General features: G+C 50.6%; 1 protein-coding gene across 2 annotated transcripts; it reads right to left on the bottom strand.

Moving 5' to 3' along the window:
* Positions 1–15595: 15595 nt before the first annotated feature.
* On the bottom strand, positions 15596–16965 carry LOC120222693 (C-C motif chemokine 13-like). 2 transcript variants are annotated; one of them, XM_039220631.1, is made up of 3 exons: positions 16886–16965; positions 16215–16319; positions 15596–15784 (listed from the first exon to the last, which is right to left on the bottom strand). In XM_039220631.1, exons 1-3 carry the CDS (start codon positions 16963–16965, stop codon positions 15679–15681), a joined length of 291 nt encoding a protein of 96 aa, XP_039076562.1. In that variant the 3' UTR covers positions 15596–15678. The 2 variants fall into 2 exon arrangements, with proteins under 2 accessions (XP_039076562.1, XP_039076561.1); XM_039220630.1 differs by having other exon boundaries at positions 16215–16329; positions 16890–16965.
* Between the last annotated feature and the right edge of the window lie 1162 nt (positions 16966–18127).

Genomic DNA, 18127 nt, shown 5'->3' with positions numbered 1-18127 from the left:
CTGGCATGTAAAAGGATATTATGATTGTGTTTTTGAGCTGTTGATTCTCTTTTGTGGGCTTAATCTGCTTCCAGCTACTTTAAAGCACTCATTATTGCTCTGCTAATTACAAATCCCGATAAACTCTCCATTAAAGCATATCTTCTTAGTACCTTCAACCTGATAATACTGGAATTAGAAGGAATTACGGATGGTTGAAGGTAGGAAACCATATTTACTTAATAAGTCTTAAATTCAACTTACCTTTCCAATGCTGTACTTGAACTAGAGAAGCCATACTGCATTTACCTGCTTGCCCAATGACACAGGTCAGATGTTAGCAGGGGCTTGCCCCTGGAAATGCAGATGTGGGGCCCACAAAGAATGCTCTGTGTGAAGTCCTTTAGAGAAAACTCATCTTCTTTTGTGCCTTGGCCCATCCCATGTTCACCTGGCACGAACCTGCTTTGACATGGGTCTCATAGGGCCCAACACTTTGCTGAGGGTATTCAGATGAAGGCAAGCATGTGTGTGTTATTAATCTCTATGAACCTTGATTTCCTCATTTGTAAAATAAATTTATAATAATGACTCCATGCCTTGTGAGGCTCAGAGTATTAAGGGTATAAGGGTATACGGGGCCAAGGAGACCACAAATTGCAGTGAACATAGAAAGACTATTGTTGTGACTGGCAGCCACCTCTTCCTGCTTAGAGGTAGTCCCATGTACATGAGGCATGTCTCAGTGATCAGGTTGTAACTGTTTGGCTCCCTGAAATGACTAGAATATGGAAGAATGCAAAACTCAGGCATTCCGGGGTTGGGTTGAGAGACTGTGGAAAAGGCAGGATTTTTGGATGCTTGGAAAGCTGCAAGGAGCAGGGACAATGCCCCGAGGAAGGTGAAGCTCTTGTGAGAGGTGAGCCCTCTTACAAGCAGTAAGTGTGTGTGGGCATGGTTGTATGCATATGAGAGCACGGTGGACCTGACTGACACGACTTGGATTTCGGGCTCCATCTCTGGCTCCATTTGGGTACGGATCAGCTCACTAGGTCACCTCTGCATTTGTTAGCAGTATCGTATGCATTGTGTTGAGTCAGAGGCTCAGCATCAGACAGGAAGACAGGCCTGGGAATCAACAAGTTATGTTATAAGGCAGTAGGTGGAATACAGGGGGGAGCCCACAGTGCCCAGGATCCAGAGAAGTGGAGGGTTGGGAAGAAGAGAGAAGGCCTGGAAGAGCAAGTGTTTTTGAACAAGAATGGACACTTTTCAAAGGGTGAAACAGGCATAGGACTACTTTACTTAGAGAAGGGCTCATGTGCAAAGACCAGGATAGGGAATCCAGGCTAGGGGCAGAGAGTGTACACATGAGGATATAGGTGGTATAGGCTGTGGCCAGATTAGGAGGAATGTTGTGGGATGAGCTAAGATGTCTGGGCAGCACCCGGAGGGTAGTCTGTGCTGAGAGACAGCCCAAAGTATTGGTTCAGAATTGATCCCCACTGCCTGTGTTTGTATCCCACCTGCCTGATGACTAGCTGAGTAATCCTGGGCAGTTTCTCTGTGCCTCAGTTTCCCTATCTGTGAAGTGGAGTATTGCTCTCTACTTCCAGGGTGTTGAGGAACAATAAAAGGGCTAACACATGTGAAGTGCTTAGGGAAGTGCCTGGCACACAATAAAGTTAGCTATTAACTACCATCATTCCTTGAGGGCTAAGGGAACACCAATATTACAGGATGAACAGAGGGCAAGGAGCCTCTGACCAAGTGTCTGAAATAACAACCATGGGATTTGGAGGAAAACCAAGAAGGCCTGTCATAGAAGCCACAGCAAGAGGAAGTTCCTGGAAGGGTCAACACAGTCGAGGGTACCGAGACAAAAGCCAACAGAGCCTTGGATTTAACAAGAAGCAATACACAGATGACTTTAGCCACTGTAATTTTGGTGATGTCATAGGGGCAGAGTGCAGTGTGCAGGGTAAGAAAAGGTGGGCAGGGAGGAACTAGAGCCAGGAGGGGTGAAACATTTCAGCTGTCTGACTGGGGAAGGATGCAAGTGAAAGGCAGCAACAGTAGAGGGACAGGAGGGTTGGTACCCATCCGTTTTGCCAAACACCCATTCTACCCAACCATTGTCTCCTGCAGGGCTCATGACCTGTGGTCAGCTAAGCAGGGGGAAGATTGAGGTCCATAACTTCTAAATAAAGACACTTAGGTAGGCAGAGATTAAAAGTGGCAGAGCGAGGACAAAATCCAGGCTACCCATTTCCTCTCCCTTTACAAGGTGCTGGTAAGATTGTGTGCAAGAAGAGAATTGGCAAGAGGGCATAGAGCACTTAGTGCCATCTAGCTGCTTTATCACACCTGGACCTCCAATGAAGGTGGCAGAGGAAGGTACAGACAGTTCCCTTTAATGAGCACCTAACAAGTGCTGGGTGCCCAACATGTGCCATTTGACTGAATCACATCATATCTGGGTAGAAGTCTTTGGTGGAGATTTCTAGCTCCAGCTGGAAATAGTGGGAACTCAGATCAGCAGAAGGAATACTACTGATTTTTCACATCTGCCCCTTCTCCCCAGTCCCTTCTCCTCCGTGTGAGATCTGGCTGTCTGGCAGTAGCTCTGGTCTTTGACCCTGCTGCAGGGAAGTTGGGATCATGACCTGAAGGTGATGTGTCACTTGGAGTATGCTTGTGGGAAGTGAAGTACATGCTTCTGGCTCACTCAGGAACTATCTTGAAATTGAGAACTTTGGACCAATAAAACCATAATGATGTGATTTTGGAAAGTCACCTTCCAAACCAGAGTAGAGGAGATCCAGAGGGGGCTGGAGGAGATTGCAGTGGGTGAACCAATAAATGCCCATCCAATATGCATCAGAAACATGCCCAGAGGGCTGATAGGGACAGAGCAGCCTTCATGGCATGCTTTCCATGAAGCCTCTGCTGTTGCTATCTCAACATGCCTAGTTTTTTAACAAGGATCCCTTATTTTGCACCTGACCCTGCAAATGAGGTGACCTATGTTGGCCATGGGCACACAGACTCCATACTGGCTAGGTCTGGCAGGCAGCAGCCTTGATTTTAGAGCCTCCCCATGTGAACCTGGCTACTGAAATTCACCCACCTCTGACAAAGCCCAAAGAGCCAGCTGTGGTTGAGAAAAAGGACTTGGCCAGTTTAGAATCACCTCTTCAGAGCAGCTATGAGGGTGCCTCACACAAAGCAAGTGGGAGGGAGGAAACACAGAACGTTCACCAAAACCACGATAGATGAGCTGGGCTTTGTGCTTGAGGCCTTTGCACATGGGTCTGTATTAACCTCCTAAGACCTCTGTCTTAGTGAATCCGACATCAAAGATGATGACTCAGAGCTTCCAGATTATTAGAATTGACCAGGTGCTAGTAAATTTCAACATGGATTAGAATGCAGGTATCTGGCCCCCATATCCAATGCTGTTTCCACTACAGTAGAGGATTGGGGTGGAAACTGGGGGACCTGGATGCCCAAGCTCTGCTGGCTAGCACATCCAAGGCATGGCTCCCATTCTGAGGGATGAGGAGTCTGAGTTCAGTGCACAACCCATAGTCAGTTCAGCTCACCCAGGAGCTCAGGGGGCCAGACCTGGTGATGGGAGCAACCCTGGGGAAGGTCCAGCTCTGAGCTGAGCCCTGGAGCCAGGATGGAGGGATACAGACAAAAGTGTATCTTTGCCTAGGCTGGCCTGGGCTCACAGGGCTCTGGGCACAGGATGTACTGGGAATTGGGTGGTGGGCCATGGAGTGGCCCGGGCTGTCCACCTACCACCACAGGAAGAGAAAGGCTCCCCAGGGGGCTTTCCTGGCAGTTAATGAGTGTGTCACCTGAATCATGAGTGACTTTGTTGGTTTTGGTGGGCATACTGTAGAGTCACATTGCTGCCACTTCCTGCCTCTGTGCCTCTTCTCTGCAAGCTGGAAATGCTGGGGCATTTTTTCCACCATTCCCTGGAAAGTTGGCACTGTGCCCTGGCCTCCAGGTGGGCAGCGGGCTTTCAAACATCTTAGGGGCCCTGGTCATGCCCACCTTCTCTCTTTGGCCACAGTATGGTATGTGAGCTCTTTGAATGTGAGCACCAGGCCAGAAAGAAAATCAGAGGTAGAGTCTGACCTGGCATTTAAGAGGTGGGGCTGTCTTTCGGGCTCTGTCACTGGGTCCCCATGTGACAACTCACTTTTCTTTGCAGGGTCTCCAGATCCTCATCTGTAATGTGAGATGACCCACCCCTATTTTTCCTAGGGGCTCTTCTTGCTTTGTGGGGATTGCAGCCCAGAAGGAGGACAGAAGGGCTAGCGTTCCGCTGGGTGCCAGGCTGTCTGTGGTGCACACCTGGCCTCTGCCAAGTCCTTGGATCCTCATGGGGACTTTGCAAGGTGGAGATTTCTGATTCAGGGCCAAACAGCTCAGGAACCACAAAACTGAGTTTACAACACATTCAGGATCCAAGGCAACGTCATGCCTACCACACTTCTTTGAGCTTCTGACTTCTGGGTGTTTTCTAAGTTTCAAATGAAGCATTTCAAATATAGTCCATGGCTCCTAGAGTTGGGGGGGTGCTTCTTAAATGGCTCATGGGCTAGCATTAGTTCTATGAGGCTCTGCTGCCCTTGACCTTCATCAGAATGCTAACACTGGATCCTCACCAGAAGTTCCCCTCAGCATAACAGGCCTGATCCAAAAACCACTTCCACTGGGGATGTTCGAGTGGGCTGTCTGGGGGATGGGCAGGAGTCTGCCTGAACTTGGAGACTCGGAGAGTCATTAAATGCCAAACCAGAGAGGGTCTCAGTTACCATCCAGGCTAGGGGCTTCAGACAGGGTGCAGTGGTGGGGTTGGTTTACCTCAAGAGGCCTTTCAAGATCCTCCAATTGCCCTGGATTCAGAATACACCCCTCCCTTCCAAGCAGGTGTCTTTTGATAAAAGCTTCCCAAATGACCCTTGTTATGATTCCCATTTCTGGGGAGAGTCCTTGATTTAGGCCAGCATTCTCACTTTTTAGATGAGGAAATTGAGGCCCAGAGAGAGGCAGTGACCTGCCCAAGGTCCCACAGAAAATGAGCAGCAGAGCCCAGAGACCTCATATCCTGACGGTCACACTGAACCTCCTCACCTGTCACCCCTCCCAGGCTCGTTCAAACCTCCAGGCCTCCTGCCTTTTTCTGCTTATTCTTTCCTTTGACCTCTAACAAAAGCCTTCATTCCAAACCACAAATCTGGCTGCACCCCTGTGCTGAGCAAAAGGTTGTTTAAGACTTTCTCTTGCCAATAGAGTCAAGCCCCAAGGCCCAAGCCTCATAAACAAGATCTTGTGGAACCAGCCTCTTTGTCCTGCTGGCTCCCCTCCCAGACATTCCCTGCACCTACATCGTTTCCTCCACGCTCTAGAAACACCAGCCTACACACTGGCTACCCAACGCTGTGAAGCAATTGTTCACTTTTCCTTAAAAAATATGTCACATTTTACCCCAATGTTCATAGCAGCACTCTCCACAATAGCTAAAACATGGAAAGAGCCTAAGTGTCCATCAACAGATGAATGGATCAAGAAGATGTGGTTTATCTATACCATGGAATACTACATGGCAATGAGAAACAATGAAATCTGGCCATGTATAGCAACATGGATGGACCTTGAGGGTGTTATGCTGAGCGAAATAAGTCAGGCAGAGAAGGACAAATATCATATGTTTGCACGTATAGGAGAATTAGGAGGAACTTGACGGAGGAACAAGGGGGAGAAGGGCGGAAATGGTGGGGGAAAGGGAGAGAGGCAAACCATGAGAGACTCTTGAATGCTGACAAAAACTGAGGACTGATGGGGGGGGGGGGGGGGGGGGGGGGGTGGGCATGGAGGAGGACACTTGTGGGGATGAGCACTGAGTGTTATGTGGAAACTAATTTGACAATAAACTATTTGTAAAAAAAAAAACACATTTAAAAAAATAAAAAAAAATATGTCACATTTATTTTCATACAAGCCTATTACAGATATCATTATTATCCCGATTTAGAGGTGAGGCTCAAGGTTGAGCAACTGAAAGAAGTCAGTCACACCAGCAGGTGCACAGAGGAGCCGGGGCTGGAATCCGGGCGTCTCCCCAGAGTTCGCTGCACACATCCTGTCCACCCCCAGCCGGCAGATTCTGCATTCATCCTCTCCGTCCCTGACGAAATGCCACAGGGCACCCCAGACTGAGTGCGCACAGCCTGTGGTCTGCGCATGATGACAGTCATAGCCAGACTGTGCCAGACTGGTTTTCGTGTCTGTGTCCCTCTCTAGGTGCTAGTTCTTGCACTGAGGTCTTCTCCCAAACCTGACTGCCTGCGCAGGGGCTGACAGAGTGGGCCCTCGGAAGATGTCTGCCAAATGACTGAACGAATGAATGAATGAACACATAAGGGGCTGAGATCTGGCACCAGGGAATGGTGCTCAGAAACACACTCAGAAATTGCAAACAGCCTGATGCGTATCCATGTGTGTGAGGCAGGGGGAGAAGAGATAGTACAGGGTGGTACAAACAGGTCCAGCACTGGGGCCCGAGCCCCCCATCTTGCTCAACCCGTAGGACTCCTATGAGGCCCAGGGCCTCCATTTCCTCCATTTCTCATTGATGGCCGGGGTGGACAACAGGGTAAGACAAACAGTCTTCCCATCAGCAAACAGTCACTGCACATGTGCCCTTTGTTGGGCACTGGGGCATGAAAGACACCCCACAACGGAGGGACCCCTGGCCTGCAGGAGCTTCCAGACAAGGCAACTGTGTGGACCGCCAGGCGATTACGAGACTGCGAGTCGCCTGCCATGAGGAGCGAGCCCGGATCAGCCCGCGAGCTCAGGTGGGACAGCTGTGGGCAGTGAGCCAGACAGAGATGGAGCAGGTGGCCCAGGCAGAGGGGTGGCAAACTCCTGGTGTGTGTGCGGAACAGCGACAGTGTCGTGCAGCTGGTGTCGGCCACATCGGGCAGGGCTCTTTCTAAGCCGAGCCAAAACATCTGTGCTTCACCCCCGCACCGTGGTGCGAGTTCTTGTCAGCCCCGGAGCTCAGTGGCTGTGGCTGCACGATGAACAGCCAATGACCGCCCCACTGTAACATTCTTTGGGCCCCTTAGGTTCGCCTGTTGCTATGAGAGCAATTGGACGTCTCCTTCACATTGTCACTGAGAATGAGATGGGAGAGGCCCCCTTAAGGAACGAAAGTGTTGGACGTGAGTGAGCATTAGGGAATGAGGGAACCTAAGCAGAGTATAAGAGGCACTGGAAAATACCATACAAGGCTGTGAATTCCAAGGTGTTTGGATGCTGGGAGGACCTTGCTGTGGGCTGGTCTTGTACTTGCTGGTGCAGGGCTGGGGCCAGAGGGGACACTGTGCTCACAGTGGTGACCGCAGCAAGCTTGCCTGGATGTTGGGCAGCACTGATTAGAAGGGAGAGAGACCAGGGAGCAGCCCTGGGTGGGGAGGTGGTGATATCTTCTGGGTCATGTGATGACCCTCAGAGGGTCTAAGATTGAGGGGTGAAGAGGAAATGAGGGCTGTTTTACTGAAAGCATCTTCTACTATGTGTCAGGCCCCATGGGAAGGATTTCCACCTATGACACAGCTCACAGGACACTGTGTCTCTTTTGGAATATTTATCACAACTTACCACAATTCTGTGTACCTGCCTCCCCAAGTGAGGCTCCCCTTGGGGTTCAGGGCTGGTGTCTGTCTTGTGCCCCCCTCCCTGTGTCCCCAGGACCTAGTGTACAGTAGCTGCCTCATAATGATTATGAAGGATTCAACTTTCCTTTCTTTTCCTCTCCCCTCCCTCCCTTCCTTTCTTTCTCCCTTGTTTCAAGACCAGGTGAGAAATCTCATTTACTCCTTCAAATAGCACAAAGTTGGGTTAAGGTGCTTTGGGAGCTGGTCTTCAAAACAATAGGGGGAGTTGGTACCAGTCCAGCTGTCAGTGGAAGCCATAATGATGGAATGAAGGCTCAGAAGTGTTAAGTTACTTGCCCAAGGCCACATAGTGAACAAGAAGTAGGGCTGAGATCTGACCCAGTTATCTTAGAATCCATGGCATGCTTCATCCCTAACTGAGGGAATGAAGAAGACTTGGCCCCAGAGGGAGACATAGCTGGGTCAGTATTTCTGCAGCTGTGATGGTAGCAAACGAGTCTTCCCCCGTGGGTTTCTGTGTCCTGGTTGATATAGATCATGTAGAAATGTAATTGGAGAGCAAGCAGGCAGAGCCAGGCTGCAGCCCACTCAAGGTCACTCTTAGACACCCCTGGTGGAAATGAACTTCAGAGAGATCCACCCTGGCTGAGCTCTGTCTGTTCTCTAACCATCCACAGTCAATGGGCACATATTTCATAAAAGATAACTAGTAAGAAAACCTTCCTGCAGGCACTTGCTTGTTTTCAAACTTCTAACGAAGAAAAGGGTTCCACCTGGCTGTCAATAACTGGTTCAGTGTTTGTGCTGAGCATTTCCCATCTATCAGTCTATCCTATGCTATGCTGCCCCATCTCAGGCAAATGTAGACATGTTTTATTGAGTTATGACTTGGCTCTCACCTTTGTAGAGCAAGAGACGCCACGCAGGGATGAGGACGGTGCCACATGGAGCCCTAGGCGTCTGTGCCATAGGAGCCTCCAGCCAGTTCCTCCCAGGGCTGAGGGGAAGGGGAGGGAATGATTAAGTCTTTCTGTTCCTCTTTTCCCGGTGGCCATAGTGAGGGGGAGGAGGGCAAGTAAGTTTCCGCCTCCTTCTTGAGTGGGCCAAGCAGCATGCCTGGGGGGAAGGAAAGAGGGAGGAATTTTCTGGGGGGGCCAGGTAGCCTCTCTCTGAGCCCCAAGTGAGTGTGGGAGCCCCAGGATTACATGGTTACATTCAGCACCTTTATCTCCCTCCTCCCTTGGGACTCCGCTAAAATGATGGGAGAGGAATACAAAAGCATCAGTCTGTAAGGACAAGAGAATAAGAAAGTGGCAACAGTGGTTGTGATTTCTACTACTTCAAGTGCATTCTGGGTAGCAGGCAGTCGCTGGCAGGACGAAGGGAGGAATTGATGGAGCAGAGCAGCCGTTAGCTGAGGTCCTCGCTGGAAATGTGTTCTCAGAGGAGGTCATGCATGGAGCTCAGATGACCAGATTTCCTCAGTGTCTGCTGTTCCATTTCTGCAACAAATTCTGAGCATGACCCTGGGCAAATCTCTTTCCTCTTTCTGACGTGCCTCCTGGAACCATACTGGACATGTGATTTTTCTGGTGTCTGAATATCCTGGAGGGGTTTTCCCCTTCAACATGTTGAGGCACCTAAGTTTTGATTCTGATTCTGAAATTTGTATGGTTTTCAAAAGCTCTCCAAGAAGCTTTAAAAGCACCTGCTGCAGATGGTCTTTGAGGGCCCATTCAATTTTAACATGCCAGGACTTCCACCCAGGGGTTAGTTTGGAGAATGCACGGGGCTGGGATGGGGGAGTTGCAGGGATATAAGACCTTCCAGGAGGTGATCCAGGAAGCTTTGAAGGAGGCCGAGTGCCCATCTGCTGGGGACGGCACGGGCTCTATATGGGGACAATGGCATTTGAAAAGGGTAGAAAGCTCACTGAGGAAAACCATGAGGAGGGCCATGCAGGTGAAGTCACAGTATAAGCAGATCCTAGCATTAGGGAAAGTTTGTGGCATGGTGGGGAATTATAGATATTCAAACATGGAGACACTGCATGAGGTGCCATGAATGTCCAGGGGAACACCTGTTCTTCATCCAAATGACAATGGGGAGCCGTGCAGAACTCTGAGCTAGCGAGTGCATGATCGAAGTAGATTAGCCTCACCAGTCCTCTGTGGTTATATAATGCACATTGGCCTCATGGTTTTAATACACAGATTCAGCCCAGATACCTTTTCTGGAGCACCTACTATGTGCTGGTTATGCTAAGCACTGCTCACAGTGTCTCCATGACCTGACCGCTCCATGGCTATACAGCTGCATCTCTTCCTGCCACTTTCCCACTGAGTTCACTCTCCTTACCCTTACACCCTCACTCTATCTGGCATCCCTGAATGAGTGTGCTCCCTTGTGCCTCCCTGTCCTTACTCAAGCCCCTCCCTCTGTTGGTATGCCCCTCCCCACTTCAGCCCTTCTGAGTGGCCTTTCAGATGCTCCTGGGCAGTTCCTGGTCCTCTCCATCCCCCTCCAGATGGCACATCCACTGCTGACCTCACACTGTGTGGCTTTTACTTGTTAATCTGTGAGTCTAAGGACAGCAAGGTCAAGGTCAGGCACTACTTCTTAGTGGTAACTGTCTTTCCTGGGGCTCACTGAGGGTCTAGGGCAGAGCAACCTGTTGAGAAGTGTTGAGTGATTGAAAAAATACCAATAGCAGTGATCTGGGCCAGGCACATGACATAGCAGATTTAACTCTCATTGCACACCCTTGGGACGTGGGTCACTATCTCCACCTTGCAGCGCATATGTGACTTGGGATATGTGAGTCTGTGCTAATTCTCTTCTGCAGAACGGGGATTAAACACAGGTATGCCTCAGCCCTGGCCCTCCTCTCCACCATGTCCCGGGCCAGCCACTCCAGCCTGGGACGGAAAGACGTGGGGTCAGAGAAGCCACAAACAGGCAACTTCCTTTCCCTCACCTCTCTCCACTTCCCACTCAGCCCGGACAGCTCCTACTCATTTTCTCAAGATCCTAATCTGCTCCCGCACTCGGAGAAATTTCCCCATACCTCGCACACTACCCAGGAGAGGTGGGGAAAGGAGTGTTCCATGTGGTCACCGGGTGTGAGTAAGCATCCCTCCTCCCTGTGACTTCCCCACCTCTGCACCGGGGTTGGGAAACCCCACTCAGGTCATCTAATAAAAGCTCTGGGCCCCGTAGCATGGGCCAGGGAAGAGCTCTTAGCTTCACTAGACACATAGAGACCACTGCAAGGAGATCTGAGCCAGACTGCACAGGATGAAGCTCATCACCTTGGCCCTGGTGTGCCTGCTGCTGGCTGGGATGTGGCTGGACGAGGCAGACAGCAGAAGCAGTGAGTGTGGTTGGAGTCACTGCACTCCTCCTTGGGGAGGGTGCTTTGGGCTTGTGGGCTGGGCTTGCCCTGAACTCAAGGCCTCTGTATTCCCCCCTGGAAAAATTCTTCCTGAAGAGGGTGAATGGAGGATTTGGTTGGGGTAGGGACAAGGGGCTGGTGGGAGAAGGTATCCACGTCACCATCATAGCTCAGCTGCTAGCTGCAGCCGAAGCAGGCCCTGCCTCATCCATGGAGCTCTGAGGCTATTTGGGCCAAACCAGGAGGCCTGAGGATCAGAGGAGAGACTGGGTCCTGCCTCTATCGGGTAACAGATAACAGGCAGAGTGTGAAGTCAGGACTGAGACTGGAAAAGTTGGTTAGTCACTGTTGGGCAAGTGCTGGCACAGTGACTCAGACAAGTCACTTTACCTCTCAAACTCTGCCTTCCCTGTTGGCAAAATGGGATTGATAATGCCTGCCCTTGGGGCTCTGGAAAGAAGACTGATCTAATTCCAGGCACATGAAAAACGCTGTTAGACAAGAAAGCCAAGAGGAAGGAGCCAGGATTGGAATTCGAGTCTCTTGGGGGTGGGGTATGGCAGAGAGTGTGTAAAGTGGCTGAGTGGGGGTTGGAGCCTGGACAGAGCTGAGGGCCTGGGGAGGGCATGGGAAGCCTCTCAGTTCCTGAAAGCTCTTCCTTGGTCATCTCATCAGTTTGAACTCCTTGAACCATTCCTAGTCCTGCCCCAAAGCCACAGACTACAGTTGTCCTGTGTGTACCAGACTCATTGGGCCCTCAGAGTGTGGGGTCCCGAGCCCTTGAACCCAAATATTGGGCTAGAACCATGCATTCGTGGTGGGATGTCAGAATGGGAAACTCCTTAAAAACCAGTCCCAAAAGTCCTATTTGACAGATGGGAAATCTGGGGCCCAGATGGGGGCTCATCTTGGTCAAGGCCACATAATTGTATTGTGGGGAGCTGGGATCTGAACCCCAGTGTCCTGACCCTCTGCCTAAGTACAGAACTAGGTGACTGATAAGAGAACGCTGCACTGGGCTAGATGTAGTTCCCAAGCTTGGGCCCGTCCCAAAAGATTTCCCGTGTTGGCTGGTTGGTTAGTTTTTAACCACTTGGATAAAAGGAACAAAGGCCGGGTTAAGAAATAGATGCAAACCATTTTTGTGTTTTCCTTCTAGTGCATGTGTCCTCCTCCAACTGTTGCTTCGTGTTTGCAGAGAGAAAGATTTCCTTGCAGAAAATACAGTGTTACAAAACCACCAGCTCCACGTGCTCCCGCAGTAGTCTAATGTGAGTGGTCCTACCCTGGTCAATTCCTAACTCCTTCCAGAGAACAGAAATCAGCCCACCTGGAATTAGAATCGCAGACGCTAGATGGCGATGTTCCACCAGGTTCAGGTTTCTAAACCTTGAGCGAGGCCGCCAAGATCTGGGTGTACAGAGCCCAGCATGGGCGCTAGGGGGAGCGCCGCGCTTCTTAGCCTGTGCCCGGAAGGATGCCCCTGTGCTCCTGAGTGACTTGTGTTTCTTGGAACTCCAAGACGCCAAGTAAAATATCCTAATATTTTATGTCCTGAAGAAGGAACTGCTTAAAAGCTCTAGGATTTACTGTGTAATGGGAAGAGTGAGGGGGGTCACAGTTAGTTCCTGCCTCAGGATTTGCCAACCTATGATCTTGGTTGACCTTGGGCAGGTAATTCTTCTGCACCTCATTATCTGGGTACTCCTCTGCACTCCTTATCTGTTAAATGAAGTAAAGATGATAGTTGCATCAGAAGTCATTAGAAATTTAGACCGAGGTAGCTTATCCTGGCTATTCAGTATCTACGAAGCATTCATGTATATGATCTTGGCTAACCCTTTTCCAGTATCATTATCATGAACAGTGAAGTTCAGGGAAGTAGAGAGATTTGTCTGAGGTCACCCAGATAATCAAAGTTAGAATTAGTCTATAGTTTGATTGGACAATAGCCAAGTTAAAGAGGTAGGCAGGTCAGAAAAGAAACACACACACACACACACACACAGTGAATCTAAAGCAATGACTGAGGGTTCCAGATGGACACAGACACATGAAAAGATGGATTGGGAGCCCACATAGATAGTCTAGGAGGGAAATGTCCATACTGGCCAATCCTCAGAGTGTCTGCAGCCTTTTCCCTGCCCCAAGACAACAAATCTCACACTCCAGAAGAGAGAAACTCAATTGAATAAGCTCTTCCTGAGGCTCGAGTGTCCTTCCCAGAGTACAGGCCACAGATCTTATGCCACAACTTCATTTTACAGGCCCAGAGAGAGAAGCCTAGGGGCACCCAGCAGCAAGGAGGGGCAGCTGGGACTTGCGTCCCTCACCCAGGGGGCAACTCAGGTGATTGAGCTCCTCTTTTGCTCTTTTCCCACAGACTCAAGCTGAAGGGAGGCAGAGAGACCTGTGTCTTGCTGAAAACCCCATGGGTTAGGCAATCTTTAAAATCTATGAAAATGTGCCCACCGAAGTAAACACGAGCAGGTTTCTCTCCATCCTGAACTCTGAAGACTGCATGGATTCACATCCCCCGCCTCAGCCCCGACCCTACACCAGTCCTTCTGCCCAGCTTTGTAAGGTCGTAGAGAGTCAACTCAGTCTTAATAAGCTATGTTGTTGCACTTTATATATTTAAATGCTAGAATCTTCAATTCCTGCCTCCCTGGGCTTCTTGGATCCCACAGGAATTTCAGGGTGTGAACTTGATTGGGACTGAGAAGCTGGGGCCAGGTGGGTGCGGGTAGGGAAGACATCTTGGTGCCGGAAGAACTGACTTGTTGTCAACAAAAGCCAATAAATTACTTATACCTCTCAGCTGACTGCCTTTGTCTTGGGGCGTGGGGGCGGTGGCGTTAATTCAGGGCAGTGATATAGATTCTCTGCTTCCAGGTTTGGCCGTGGGGGAAGGCATGATGAAGCAGAAAATGGGAACTCAGGGTCGGGGCTCCCAAAGTCACAGCTGCCCTAGCTGGAGGGATCTTGTGAGGTCACCTGCCTGTAAGATGTTGCTAGGCCCATTCTATAGATGAGGTGATTGAGGGTTGGAGAGGGAAAGAGACAGACCCGAGGATACAGAGCAAGTCAGGGTCAGGTCTGGTGTTAGAGCCTGGGGCTCCTGCCTCTCAGGCCAGAACTCTCCCCATGTCCCAAGATGGCAAGTGACTGCCTGACACAGCATGGGACACACATATGGGTGGCAGAGGCCCTGTCCCTGTCAAAAGGGACAAGCCACGAATGGTGTGACGTGGGACCCCAGGGAGAACAGCAAGGGAGGGCAGTGGCTTCTGGGTCTCAGGATTGGCACCCTTAAAGGAGTGGCTTTAGGGGAGAAGTTCTCCTCTCCTGCACTAAAAGAGGCTTCTCTCCTTTCCTCCGAAGCACAGTGTCCGGCCCATTTTTCTTAAACTGGCTCTCCCCTTCCGTCCCCACGACTGCCCTGCTTCCTCCCATCCCTCTTGCAAAGACCACTGCAGGGCAGTAAGCTGCCCCCAGCCCTCCTTTGCCAACTCCACCCTGCCCAGGATCACAGGCCACTCCCCCCTCGCATGCCTCTGACCCCTTGAAGGCTCTTCGGCCTTCGGCCCCTCCCTCCTGCCTTCTGGACTCACTCCAAACTCCGCACGTTGATCTTCCAATTCCTCTACAACCGCACCTCAACCATGCTTTCTAAAGAACCCTACCTTTTCCATCCCAGAACCCAAACTCGAACAGTAGGTGGACATTCCCTGCAGCCCCTCTTCGTTCCTTTCCATCCTGTGCCTCCTGTAGAAGAATCTTTGCTGTGACTGTGCTCTGGCATCCTTCATGGTTGCTGCTAACTAAGACCCGGTCATCTCGTTTTCCCCTAGAGGCCATGTGCACTCAGTGTCTATATTACTCTGGGGACCGTTTGGAGCAGGGAGGCATGGTGCCAGAGAGGCCAGTTAGAAGCTGATGTTGGGGCTGGAGTAATTGTTCTAGAACATGCTGGGCTGCTGATCCAAACCCAGGTCAGCCAGCCACCAACCTCAGTGAAGGCCTCCCCACAGCCACATTCCTCCAGCGCCCCCTGCCAGCCAACGGCGCCTGGGAGCGCCCCCTACTGGTTGTAAGTTACCCTTCCCCAAGAAAACACCACTATGAGATTTTACACAAAATGTATTTTCTGCAACAAGCCCACGATCTTACGAATTGCATTCTCCTTTCTGCAGTAACATAGTTAGCCACACCTCACATTCCCAAGGTCCTCCGTTCCCTGGATTGCAGTATGATTTGGAGGCACATACAATGGCTGGGGAGATAGGCAGGAGACAGACCCTTTGCTTGTAGCTTACAGGCCAGGGAAGTGGGGCTTATGACAGGAAGCAGCTGGCTCAAGGCCTTGCTTTGAAAAAAGATCACCAATATTAAAAATAACCCCCAAACCAGCAACAATTCAAATAACATTAAATTTTACTTAAGGGCCTAGTACTTATTTTTTTTCACATTACAATACGGAAAGCACTCTATTCGAAAATTACAGTAAAATTAGTCCAGGGTACAGCTGGGCAGACTGGAGGAGAATAAATCGTCACTTTTCACACTCTGGCTTGGTCTTAGTGTGTCTGGAAGAGTTCAAGGCTTCAGGGCACGAGATTTTTGATCCAGCTGTTTCACATATTCCTGGACCCATTTCTCCTTCAGGTCAGCACAGATCTCCTTGGCCAGTTTTGTCCTGAAGCTGTGGATGAAGGAGGGCTGCACAGTTAGGTCCAGAGAGGACTTACTGGACTCTAAAACCTGCATGGCCCACCTGCTGCAGGTGAGGGATCCTCCCGGGGACAGGAGGATGTAGGGACATGGAAAGAAGGGGACTCTGGAGGTAGCTGCTGTTCTTGGAGGCCCCAGAGAAGCTGGCCTGGCATCAGCCAAGGTGACTGTGAGATTGTGAGCTGGCGCCCATTCAGGGGGCAAGGGTGAGGAGAAGGATGGGGATGGGAGCCAGCCCTCTCTGGGCCTGTTTTCAATGTAATCATAGTCTGGTAAAATCATATCTCCTGAGTATCAGATCCCAGGTTGGTCTGATGCCTGTGTTCTGGGGTGGAATTTCAGGTGTGAGGATGTGGGAATGGGGTGGGGTGGGGTCAGGGTGAGCAGGTTTTTCTACCTACATGACAGCTCTCTGGGGACAGTGGCTGCTGGTGATTCGATAGCTCGTCAGCTTCGGCAAGGGGATCTTCTTATTGTTAAATGTGAAACAGCAAATGAACAGCGCACTGAATGCATCTAGACATAAAGTCACCAAAAAAAAAAAGCCTTTTAGGAGGCGCTAGGTGTTTCTCAGCTTGAAAGCTTAGGAAGCATCTTTGGGGAAAGGAAAGGAAAGAGGTAGAAGTGGATCTTATCCACCCCAGGACTGGTACTCCTGCTCAAAGCCCTGAGGTGGGATGAGACCTGGACTACGTGGCTGAAGGTTCTCTCAGCCGCATGGTGGGGACACGTCATTGCAGACTGGGGCAGGCCAGTGTGACAGGTCCTGGCTATGACGCTCCATGTGCAGAGTTTGCGAAGATCAGCCAGGGTCAAAGAAAAGGCCCTGGATTTGGGGTGAGCAGCTTGGGTTTTATCGTGGCTCTGCAATGGCTGGGGGTGGATGAGTAGGAAGAGCCCTCTGTCCCCAACTTGGTCTTCAGCTTTCTGTCTTTCAAATTAGATATTAGTGAAGGTCTGAGGACTTCCAGTGCTCTGATAGGCTCAGAAGTGGGGTGCTTCAGCTTCAGGCCTCCTAGAAGGAGAGGAAGACAAAAAGAAGGAGAGAGGACGGGAAGGAGGGAGGGAGAGCTTACCGGGCTGGGCGAGCGCCTGGGTACTGAAGGTGGCAGCTGTGAGCAGCAGGCACAGAAGCGCTGCAGAGACCTTCATGTCTGCGGGGAGCCTGGGCGTGAGAGCTGGAGCTTTCTGGCAGGTCTTAGCCTCTCTGCAACACTGGTGGTTCTGCCTGCCTTTTAGAGGAAGCAGAAAGAGTAGGGGCTACCAGAGGGATGTTTGCCTGGACCGTGTCATGGTCAAGTTGAGATGTGGGGCGCTTCCGAATCTGCTGAGCTGGAGGTTGGCTACCCACGTTTTCCAGGAATTTCAAGAAGGAAGCTGTGGCTGCACTGTTTCCTTCCAGCTGCCTAGGCAGCAGAGAGGAAGCAGGAACACATGTGGTACCACTCTCCCTACTGAGTGATCCAAGGAGCTCTTCCACGGCCTTGCTTCCTCTGCCACCAAAGACCGCTGTGGCAGGGCTTTGCATGGGTGATGTATTTAGTCCTGACAAGGTGTATACTGTTATCATCATGCCCTTTCACAGGTGAAGATGCTGGGGTGCAGGCAGATGAAGTAATTTGCCCAAAGTCTTGTGGGAAGTGAGTGGCAGCGCTGGAAGAGAGAACTGGTCTGTTTACATACAATCACTGCCATTTAGCTGCAGAAGTCTTTCTCCGAGCAGGTTTATGTGGAAGACTCGTACTTGAGACCAATCAAGGCCACCTTCTGATGGATGACAAGGGCTCCTCTTGTCACCTGCTAGTGCCTGCTTCAGCCTCCGAGGCCCAGAGGGGTAGGGTTTGAAGTCCACTGATTTGTCTAGGGCCTCTGTTTTCAGGAAGGACTGTTGAGTTTCTAGAGCTGTTGCCGGGAATGGGGTTGCAGAGTAGAGCAAAGCAGCCTCCTTGCTTCTGTGACTGGCTCCCCTCTGCAGCGACCTTGTAGCTGAGCTTGAGCTTAGGGCGAGCTTCCCCGGGTGCCCTGGTGGGAGGGGCACCGGGTTTGAACTTGGGGAAAACACCTGCCAAGGGGCGTGGCCTGAGCCTTCTATTCCCCATGCTCCCACCTGGCTCCCAGATCTTGCTTACTTTTTGGACCTGCCTGGAATGTTTTCCCCTAGGCTTTCTGTTCTTGCAGGTCTTTCCACTCTAGCAAAACAAGTACAGTGAGGCCAAAAGTACCAAAATAGAGAGCTAAGATTAGTGAAGTAGAAAACTATATATATTAGGAAGGATTGATGGAGCTCAAAGTCAGTTCTTTGACAAACCTATAA

Source organism: Hyaena hyaena, unplaced genomic scaffold, assembly GCF_003009895.1.
Source record: "Hyaena hyaena isolate Hyena2069 unplaced genomic scaffold, ASM300989v1 scaffold_898, whole genome shotgun sequence".
NCBI classification, from domain to species: domain Eukaryota; kingdom Metazoa; phylum Chordata; class Mammalia; order Carnivora; family Hyaenidae; genus Hyaena; species Hyaena hyaena.
The sequence above is the reverse complement of the archived record's forward strand: the minus strand, read 5'-3'. Positions and strand labels throughout refer to the sequence as shown.